Below are 9,705 nucleotides of genomic sequence, written 5' to 3' on the forward strand. Positions count from 1 at the left end.
TCCAACAGATATAATTTAAGTTTATACTTTCAGGACGCGGTCAGTTGGGAAAACTTTCAGTATTTCGACGACTTTCGGTGTTTGATAGCATTCCCTCGCTCCTTAACAAGTACCTATAGATTCCATCTAGACTTACAAGTCTAGATTTTAATTAATTAATTATTATCGACAGTGCTTCTCGATACTTAGCTACAATCACCTATTTCTATTCGCGTTTTCTTTCGTGCTCTCTCTCTCTCTCTCTCTCTCTCTCTCTCTCTCTCTCGCTCTAATTCTCTCTTTTAGAATTTCGTGCGTAAAATGTCATGCGTTCAACATTATTATTTGCGGATGTCAAATACGCGCAGACGAAGCGCCAGGCACTTGTATGTAGACACAGAAAGTCTATGTATGAATTTCCTTTTTATAACGGTGGGATTTCATAATCGATTTATAATCATGATTTCATAGTGCATTGAATATTGCGTGTTCTCTGAATAAACAAATCGTAGCCATAAACATTAGCGAAATTCAACTGGAGATAATCGGTATAGTGTTCAGTTTTCAAAAGACTCAAGAGCTGCGGATAGAAATTAATCTAAATGGAATTCTCTTAAAAGATTCTCTTAACATAAAAGATCTTCACGTTAAAAGAATCGTATTTGACATAATTTTCCAAGAATTCTGATTTATAAGGATAAGTTATATTAGTTATTTTTTTTTAGTCTTAGAATTATACATATAATTATATTTGATTTTTAAGAGCTATCTGGTCTAATTTTCTGTTTCTTTCGCCTTACGAAAACTTCATTTATTTCTCGCTAAGTTTATAGAAACGATTCTATGACTTCAGATTCTTCGCTCTTATCGCAAGTAGATATAATGGAGTCACATTTCTTGCTTTTTCTCGCTCTCCCACCTGCTTTCGCTTTGAAGAAGAGCAACGAAATATCAATCATCCAACTTGGATGTCAAATGTCAAAATACAATGTTAATCCACGATATTATATATCTTGCAAAAGAGAAATGTTTATTATTGATGTTTATTTTACATTATCAGAAGATACTTTTATTCAAGAAGCTGAACTTTCGCAGAAACAACTTTAAGCGTGATAAAACTATCGCTTGTTTTCATATAAAAAAAAGATACAAATATTTTATCTTGATACCGACAATATCTGTGAAATAAATATCTTAAAAATTGATAAGTAAGAACACTAACAATAAAACACATGTCAAAATTTCACACTGCGTGTCAACATGAAAAAGAATAGCCAAGTCTCTTTGTTAAAGAATGATGATTCCAACATAACTTTCTTATGTACATTCAATAATAAAAATAAATCATATTTCTCAATAGAGATCCAGCTTTCTCTGCTATTATCATTTAAATTGGAATTTCGAATAGATCGTGGATTAACAGTTGATATGATCACAATAAAAATTCAAACAATCGTCGAATTAGATTTACAAAAAGAAATCCCATTAAAGTGCCCCCATTATATTTCTAACAAAGCGATGAGCGTTAATCCCCATTTTTGTTCGTTAAAAAAAAAAGACGCTACTTATTTGCGAAAAATCTCTTTTTCTCGATAAATGAAATTAAATATAAACGTGGAGTACGAATCGTCCCTCTTTTATTTTCCTAATTAAACATTAATTAAATGTTAAACAGAAGTAAAGCGCGCGGCCCCCGAATTGAGAGTATTAAGACGCTCGAAATTCGACCAAAATCGTTTCTCATCGATTGTGATCTAAAGTGTTACTTTTACAATGCTAAACTAGCTAAGTCGTCTGTTATTCGTCATTGTTATTTTGCTATGCCGCTATGCCTTCTCTCGTAAGACTCGCGAAGTCTTCCTCCTCAGAGTGACATTAGTCATATAGTGTACCCGTGCAGTATGCGTACTTATTGGTTTGGACATATATTCACACTTACAACTTAGAAGACAAAACTAGAGCTCCTATAAGGACTTATATATCTAAAAGATTTTATCTAGTATCGCTCCCTGTCGTCTAGTTCGCTAGAACCGTGAAACACCATTATTGATCCGCTCTTAAAGCACTCTTAAAGCTGACATTTTGAAACCTGCACTTTCGCACATGCCTTAAGTAATAACGATCTTAAAATATAACGATGCATATCCTTAAGAAGCTAAAAATTCTTTCTTTAGATGCGTTTTAATGAGCTAAAATTTAGCAGAAAATCTTGAAAAGTTCGGGTATTTTCCACTCTCAATGCGCACATCTCCCAATCAACTAAATGAAATTATAAAAAGAGGACACTTTCCATGTATTTAGTCTATCCATCTCAATACATCGTATTAATTTCTTATAAATAAACAAAATTCGTCATATATAGGATTGAAATAAATTTGCAGATTTATATTCCGCGGTACAAAATTTTGAAAGTTTTTACGTATTATTATCATCGTAATTCGTTTAATTGCTGCTTTATGCGCGTTTATCTTCTTATTTTGTATCCGCGAGTTTGGGAGACTGAGATCTCGAAAGTAGACGCACTCAACTTTTCAAGACAAGGTGGCTTACTATGTTATTTTAATGTTATTCAGTGAGACATATAGATTTTTACAAAGTACTATAATTATATTATAATTTGAGTGTCTGTGTATGTGTTTGTTTTTATATATAAATATAAATTATCGCAAGATACAATCATTGAATCATATTTCGATGAAGGTGGAACTAAATCCTCCAACAGCAAGGCGGACCATGCATCTATAGGAGGCCCATTCAATATCTTCATCGAGTATCTCATTTATCTTACATTAAACTTTGCATCTTGTATTGCGCGCTATGATTCTCTTCTAGAAGTTAACGATCTTCGTTAACTGTTAAGCCCCACTGTTACGCTCAAATTTTTTTTTAGTTTTACATGCACGAAGAATTTAAATATTATAACCGTTACAAATAGCGAATTCTCTCTAGCAAATCTGAAGTTGACTTTTCCTTGACCAAAGGCTTTCGCTAAGGCTTACGGAGTTTTATAAACCTTGAAAGCTATAAACCTGCAGGAAATTAAGTTACAAAAGCGTAAATGAATAATAAAAAATCTTTCTTATGTTTGGCAGAACAATTGAAAACATTGAGCTATAAAATATTGGCCTCCTAATACAATATCCGTTAAAAAAAATCACTTATATTCATTGATTTGTTTTTAAGAGAAAAAATTATGAAACACCTTGCGCAATAACATTGTCCTTATTTCATTAATCTCGCATCTTACTATAAAATGTTATGTCATTTACATTGCCGAGAAAAGGAGATCATCTACAGAATAAATTACCATAGTATATTTACAAATGAAAGGGACTAGTCTTCTAGTCCTGTTTTTTTGTTCAGGTGCAAGAAAATATCGAGCAGACGTTCTTGCTCGCGCAAAAACGCGAAGAAACAAAAAACACAAAGATACATACATACATGAAGAATGTTATAGAAAAAAAAGAGTGCGCTAATAACATTTAATATACCCGCGCTTTTGTTGCGATACATTTCTTTTTCGCAGATGAAGCAATACATCAATTAATGATTTAAATTGATATAAATACTTGCTAAGAGTTAAATGGAACGCCGAATACAAGCTGATGGACGTGTTACTTTGAATGCTGAAATGCAGGTTAGTCCTAGTTATTAACGCACTCGACTGAAACTTCGAGACAATAAAATCTTGCAACAGATCCAGTCTAGTTTTGGTACTCACTGGAATAATATTATCGATAATATTATCGCAATTAACTTGCATTCATGATTTGTCTTAAAATCTAATTTCTCCATAAATTGCCTTATAATCTGTCTATTCCTGTCTATTTTTGCATATCTGTCTATTTCTGTCATATCACTTAATTACAGTTACGTAAGATGACAAACCATAAATATATTACGTTTCATATTGGCGTTTTATTCGCGTAAGATACATTTTCAACAACGCGATTGATTTTTTTTTATGTTTCACTTTTTTTTTATGTTTCACTTTTCTCCTTATTTCTATATGAGATGTATGTATGTTGCTTTACCCGGCTAATCAGTTCTCCTGACTACGCTCTCCCAACTATGCCTACGACCTCCAAACAGATTTTTAGACAATAAAAACCCATTACTATAGATCTCCTATACGGCGCTGATGCTCGCATTTGAGTGCGCCGAAAAGAAAATCTTTAATTGTCCGTCTTTTACTTTAACAACTAGAATAAATATTACTAATTAGATTAAAAGGTCCTTTCTTTTCATACTTTCCGATATAATGTTAACATTGTGTTCTTTGTAAACCTAACATTAGAATCATTAATAGTCAAAAATAGCACTTCCGCTTTCCCCATCAATGGTTCGGAAAAAGAAACAATTTTCCAAGCATATTCTCTCTCCAAGTATTGTTGTATTATTAATACTGATTTACAAATGTGGATCATGATTGATTGTAACGTAGAAGGAATTCAATTCTTACACGAGCTTAGGTGAGAATTCAATTCTCACATAATTATATAATTAGGAAAGAGATCTTGATATATTAATGATTCTAATAATACACAATAATTGAACGCGACAATTGATACATAATTATATGTCTATATTAATATATACGATTTCTATTTATATATTAATAGAATAAGTATTCTATTAATATACGATCCTATCTACATACAGGCTGGATTATAGATTAAATGTGGCTTTTTAGGGCTATTATCGATAAGGCTATTATCGATTATATGTCCATTACGCATCCAAAGGCTGAAGTAGGACATTATGTTGCTTTCGCCACAAGGCTTGGAGTATGGAATTTATCTTGCTTTCAAGGCTTGCTTAATACTACTAGAATTATTGTGCCAACAAACGACGATAGATTTGCACAAGAGTCGCAATTATTACAGTAAAAATACAAAACTTCTAAAGTTTGGCATTATCAAGCAAAAACAATTACTTCTTTAAAATTAATAAAAAAAATTTACCCTTATAATATTCCTACAACTAATTTTACACGTTACTTCACTGTTAAAGCATAATTAATGCTATAATCGAATAAGCTTTGACGTTTGTATAATTTCGTTTGTATGATATCGACGTTCGAATAATTTCGCATTATATAGACATGTTCGATTTATCTCATAAATCTTTGCATGCTCTAATGAGACATTGTCCTGTATCTAACGCCACATGAATTCGACTTGTTCATAGCCATCTTTTATTTAATTGTGAGTAGATAATATCCCGGCTTATCTCGGACACCAGACACGGGCATCCATTACTTTCCCCGGCATTTTTGTGTGACGTATTTAACATAGATCTTTTTTTTTCTTATAGACTTCCGACCACCAGGGTCACCACGGTTTAAAGGGAGAGCATTTAACACAGATAAAGTTGCTTTATAGGTCAATGTTGTATCCTAGTTTATGGATTCATTAATTAGTAGTAAGCATAATTATAGTCAGCATAAATTATGAGCTGTGCAACGTGCAGACGATAACGGTCTAATGCGAAATTAAAGTGAGACGAATAAAATGTACATCCTAACGATTAGCAACAGTAAAATAACGATAATTAATTTAATTACGCTAAATTTGGATCCTAAAGCTTAGTGTCTATCTGACAGTAACTCTCAGAATTGGATAGTAATAATATAAGAATAAGTAGTCTTTAGTACTTTTCTATGATACGTCATATTGATTAGTCAAAACATACGATTTAGACATTTCTCTCAAATGGACACTAGCCATTATTAAATTCATGTATGGAAGTCATATAAACAACGCATGTGCTCTACATAACACTCCTCGACTACCTTTACTACATACAGCTGTCTTTATGTACTGAAAGTTAGTTTATGTACTGAAGTTCGTCCTTATCTACTATGCTGCTCAGCCAAAGTGTACACACGAGTTGTTATTCCATCAGTTTTTAAGAATACTTTAGAATTACTTTAAAATGATCTCATGAAATTTTCAAAATGGTTAAAAGTATGTTATATAAAAGATAGCATTATTTATGGTGGACATTATCTTTTGGTGTTGTAATTCAACAGATATGACATGATTTGCGACCAATTTCTAAAGATATTACAACCAGTATTAATCGATTCATTTTTTTATGCCAATCACTTCAGCATGATTATTCAGCACAATTAGATGTCTAAAATTTACAGAATTTACAGAATGGAGTTTCACTCCTCGCAAAATGAAAGCTATACATACATGCAACAAGATAACAGTCTCGTAAATAGCGATTTATATGATAGTGTTTTTTCCAGGCAATTCGTTTCTTCCCATCTTTTCTTTTTTACACAAATGCTAGGGAAAATTCGTTCCCTAAAAAAATAAGCGTAATATGCTACACAAATTTCATTGAGTCGAAAAGTGCTATTTGTATCTCAGTAATACAACAAAAATTCATATCTAGTTTGTTAGTTAATTTGAGGCTTCAAAATTCCCCACATTAATCTTACCAAGCATAATTTTTACAAAGTAAGAATTTTAGCTTACTTTTCAACTAGGGATGCACCAGATATCCGGAAAATATCCGGAAAATATGATAGTACTTTTTTATACGGTCAGTATCACTTTTTTTACTATCCAGTCTGATAGTATCGGATTAATATCCGGTAATATATATATATATATATATATATATATATCCGGCTGAAATTTTGTATTCGAAGTTTGCAAAATTTGATTCTTTTAAGCAGAACTTCTTGTACAATTCATCTTTCCTCTTTTTCTTTTCACATTAGAAAAATGAAAAAAAAAATTTTTAATAAATAATAAAGCTCTAAAAGTATAAAACAATATATGCAAAAGAAGGGCAAAGTGCCAGTATAATGTAATAACAAACTTTAATTAAAATTCAATCATAAATTACAAAACGACAAAACAAATGTTTTGACTCCGCTCGAGTCATTTTCAATGTTGCGGTAATATTAAAATATCGCTATAAAAATATCTATGGTATTACATTCTTCATACCGTGTAGTACCTTGCGAATCAGTTATATCAGAATTCAAAGTAGTCAGAAAAACATTCTTGTCAATATCGGTAAAAGTGTTAGTCCAAGTGAGAGTCCATTAATAAAAAAGAGAGAAAACGCAGATAGATGGTAATCCATATCACACAATTTTTTCAAAAAATTTTTAAGCAAATTTGCAAGAGTAGCGAACATCTGACTTTCATAATATCGAATATTGTGGAAGTCAGATGTTCGCTACTCTTGCAAATTTGCTTGATGGACTTTCAACACTTTTACCGATATTGACAAGAATGTTTTTCTGACTACTTTGAATTCTGACTCGCAAGGTACTATACGGTATGAAGAATGTAATGCCATAGATATTTTTATAGCGATGTTTTAATATTACCGCAACATTGAAAATAACTCGAGGAGAGTCAAAATGTTTGTTTTGTCGTTTTGTAATTTATGATTGAATTAAAAAAAATGTTGTTTAACATTATTTTTACCTTACTTTCTTTTGAAAGCTTTAATTCAGATATCTGAAATATCCGGTATCTGGTCGAATAATTGCCCTACCAGATATCTAAACAAATATCCGAAAATAATATGACACCGGATATCCAATATCCAGTACTCAGTAATTTTACAATCCGGTGCATTCCTATTTTCAATTTTCGACTGCAGACAATTTTACACCCAAACGTGCAAAATATTCTTAACCTGATTGACAAACTGCATTAAAAAAAGCACCTCTCATAAAAACTTATTCTACAAGTTCATAAAATCAATCAGAAATTCGCTCTTCCGTAAATAAAACATACAGTGCCACGCATACCAAAAAGCTATTGTATAAACTTACAATAAAGAAAAAAGCAGAGAAGGTGAAAAACAGAAAAGAAAAAATAAAGAAAAGGAAAAAAAAACAGGAAGAAGGTACGTAAGAAAATTTATCAGTTGAATTATCCTAATTGTTAAAGAATTTGTGACGCAACTGCGATTTCGGCTGCCTGATGAAACTTCTCACACTTGTGTCACGAAGTCGAATCGCAATTATATACAGTTTCTTCACAGAGATAACAACACCGACCTGGATGACAATTCAATTCGTAAGAATTATGCGAAGTACATAACTCGCTTCGTGTCGGCGTGAACTGTGATTGCTCGCGCCATTGCACCCGGTGTCCTATCCTCACTACAACCCGACTGATGAGATCCTTCTCCGCTGTAAAGTTAAAATTAAAACGCAATAAGATTTTCGCGTATATAATTAGGCATTTCATGGCGATATGATAAAGAAAAAGATAACTTGACTCACCTATCGTGCTCTTTCTCGACCAGATGATATCTAGCCCGAAATGCTACGAGATGAGCATAATACGCAGGCGCTGGTATACTAACGGATCTCGTACATCTGACATAAGTGTGACATAATTGGTACGTGAGACACTGTAACTCGTCACTTTCAAAATGATTATCATCCCATAAAACGTGGTAATGTGACGGTCTCGATGTACCCTAAAATAACAAACATACTTGGAAGTTAGAACACATGACAATGTGCAATGGAAGTATATTCTCATAGAGATTTATTATTACAGAGAATTATTATTACAGAACTTTGTACAAATCATATGAAAAAAGTGGCTTGAATTTACTGAAATACCTGAATACCCTGATGACTGCAGAGGTAAAAGTCGAATTCCGTCGGATGAGTTATGCATACGTCGACAGTCGTACCCGCCGGAATATTTCCACTTTTACCACTTTGTTCTTTTTTATCCGCGCAAAACAGACGCGTGTGATGTCTCTTCTGCACTACGATAAATGTTATACCGGGTCTGTAATCGATTTCGAGTTTGAGACATGCTTCACGAATGGCAGTCAATTCGTGTTGCAAAACGGTGAGGAATTGGCCTTCGGAGACGCCGTCGCGATACAGAATTATTCTATGTGGCTTGTATCCGCCGGTGCTCTTGTAAAACATTATAAGCAATTCCCTTAAAGAAAAAAAGATAATATTTAGAGCAAGACAGAATAAAAAATAATCAGAACAAATTATAAAATATTTAAAAAAATGTGATAATATTTTTCATAATACAATAATTTTCATAATATAATACATAATTTTTTTCTTAACACATCATTTTATAATTAAAAGATTATAACTTTATTATAAATAGATTTTATATTTATTAAAGTATCATTTCGCTCTTTAACAGTCTAAAAAAATTCAAGATTTTTTTTTAATTAACTATTACATAGAATTAATGTTTATTTTAGGGATATATTATACAATATCTAAAATATATAATTCTAATTATACAACTAAATAATGACTTCTAGAGTAAATCAATCTAATATTGAAAAGAGCATATAAGCCAACGCTGGTTTTTATTGCGAATATCTAATATTTTATTCATAACAAAAAATACTAAACGTTTCAACCATTATTAAGTAATCTTCAGTTTTTAAATACAATATTTATTTATTTCGTCGTTAATTATTTTTTATTATTCTTCTATTATTATAAATAATTGTCCTAAGATTTAAAGAAAGAACCAATTTGACGATTTCGTAGAATGTAGTCAAAGGTTTAGATCTTAATGTGATGTTGCAGAAGTAACGACTTCCATATAAATAATGACCACGGTTGTTGCAATATAAATAATACTTTGTTATGAATAAACAATATTAGATATTCGTAATAAAAAACCAGCGTTGGTTTATATGTTCTTTTCAACATCAGACTAAAATATATATTAGATATATATA

At 31.6% G+C, this 9,705-nt stretch overlaps 1 protein-coding gene across 4 annotated transcripts in view; it reads right to left on the reverse strand.

Annotated features, from left to right (window-relative positions):
* Positions 1–7,845: 7,845 nt before the first annotated feature.
* The window catches only part of LOC108746118 (protein argonaute-2), a 23,352-nt gene continuing 21,492 nt past the window's right edge, over positions 7,846–9,705 (reverse strand). For all 4 annotated transcript variants that reach the window (XM_018482678.1, XM_018482677.1, XM_018482679.1 and 1 more), the window contains 3 exons: positions 8,597–8,930; positions 8,249–8,448; positions 7,846–8,155 (listed from right to left, as the gene is read on the reverse strand). In XM_018482678.1, the coding sequence (XP_018338180.1) occupies positions 8,047–8,155; positions 8,249–8,448; positions 8,597–8,930 (643 nt within the window). In that variant the 3' untranslated portion in view covers positions 7,846–8,046. The remainder of the gene's footprint in view (positions 8,156–8,248; positions 8,449–8,596; positions 8,931–9,705) is intronic.

This window comes from Trachymyrmex septentrionalis, unplaced genomic scaffold (genome assembly GCF_001594115.1).
Source record: "Trachymyrmex septentrionalis isolate Tsep2-gDNA-1 unplaced genomic scaffold, Tsep1.0 scaffold16, whole genome shotgun sequence".
Lineage (NCBI taxonomy): Eukaryota > Metazoa > Arthropoda > Insecta > Hymenoptera > Formicidae > Trachymyrmex > Trachymyrmex septentrionalis.